The sequence below is a fragment of the Etheostoma spectabile genome, chromosome 15, assembly GCF_008692095.1.
Source record: "Etheostoma spectabile isolate EspeVRDwgs_2016 chromosome 15, UIUC_Espe_1.0, whole genome shotgun sequence".
NCBI classification, from domain to species: domain Eukaryota; kingdom Metazoa; phylum Chordata; class Actinopteri; order Perciformes; family Percidae; genus Etheostoma; species Etheostoma spectabile.
This window is the reverse complement of record NC_045747.1, coordinates 2960563-2961492: the sequence shown is the minus strand read 5'-3', so window position 1 is coordinate 2961492 and position 930 is coordinate 2960563. Positions and strand designations below refer to the sequence as shown.

The window sequence follows — 930 nt, the reverse complement described above, 5'->3', positions numbered from 1 at the left end:
CCCCCCCCCCCCCCCCCCAGGAACCTCATCATGACTCTAGGTCATCATTACCCAAAAATCAGTTGTTGAAATTTGAATGTTATGTCGCCGTTTGGTGACGTTATCATACGAGGTTGTCAGGGATTGGGCGGCTGTGCCACAGCAGTTCTCAGCAACCCCTCCGGATCTGAGAGAGCGCAGTAGAGCGTATATCCCAGCTCGTCCACTTCTTGTTCAGTCAGCTCACAAAATAAGTTAACTTTAGGGCTGAGGGCACATTGCAGCCTCCCGGCCTCTAGGTGTCCCACTAGCGCTCGTAGCAGCTGTAGGAACCGGTCAGCCAGTGCTTCTTGGGTCCAGTCGCCTTCTTTTTCGCACAGCAATAAGATGGTGTTGGTGAGCTGGCTGGCGTTGAGTCGGTTGAGGGCAGGGTTGAGCTTGCACACGGCCTTTGCCAGCTTTAGGCAGGCGCACCGGCAGCCTCCGTCCTCCTGGTCCAGGGCCCTGAGTCGCGCCGTCTCGGCCACACGGAAGCTCTGCCGCCACAAGTTTTCGTGGCGCTCTGCGGCGAGTCGATGTGGTTTGGCAATCAGCGAGGTTCCATCCTCCATTACAAGTAACGGTAGGAAGTCCACGTACAGTTTCCGGTCCGTCTCGTACTGCACCTCCAGGGTCAGTGTTTCTGAGGGAACCACAGGACGAATGATGTAGTCGAGGACACTCCCTATAGCGGGCCAGTTGATGGAGCCAGCCACGAGCTTGTCAAAGACCTCGAGAACTGATTTAGGGGAGAGGTAGCCTCCGACCATGCAGCGGTCCCAGTAGCTGCTGTTCCGTGGGAAATACTCCAAATTCTCCCTGCGGACAAGCCAGAAACCCGGGACATTCATGATGGTGTCCTCCCCGGGGATGGACGACCACAAGTTCTTCTCCAAGATAAGAGGCACCATG

General features: G+C 56.2%; 1 protein-coding gene across 1 annotated transcript in view; it reads right to left on the bottom strand.

Moving 5' to 3' along the window:
• Positions 1-12: 12 nt before the first annotated feature.
• Positions 13-930, bottom strand: part of mief1 (mitochondrial elongation factor 1) — a 3262-nt gene continuing 2344 nt past the window's right edge. Inside the window, exon 5 of the mRNA XM_032537834.1 lies at positions 13-929. Coding sequence (XP_032393725.1) covers positions 117-929 — 813 coding nt within the window. The 3' untranslated portion in view covers positions 13-116. The remainder of the gene's footprint in view (position 930) is intronic.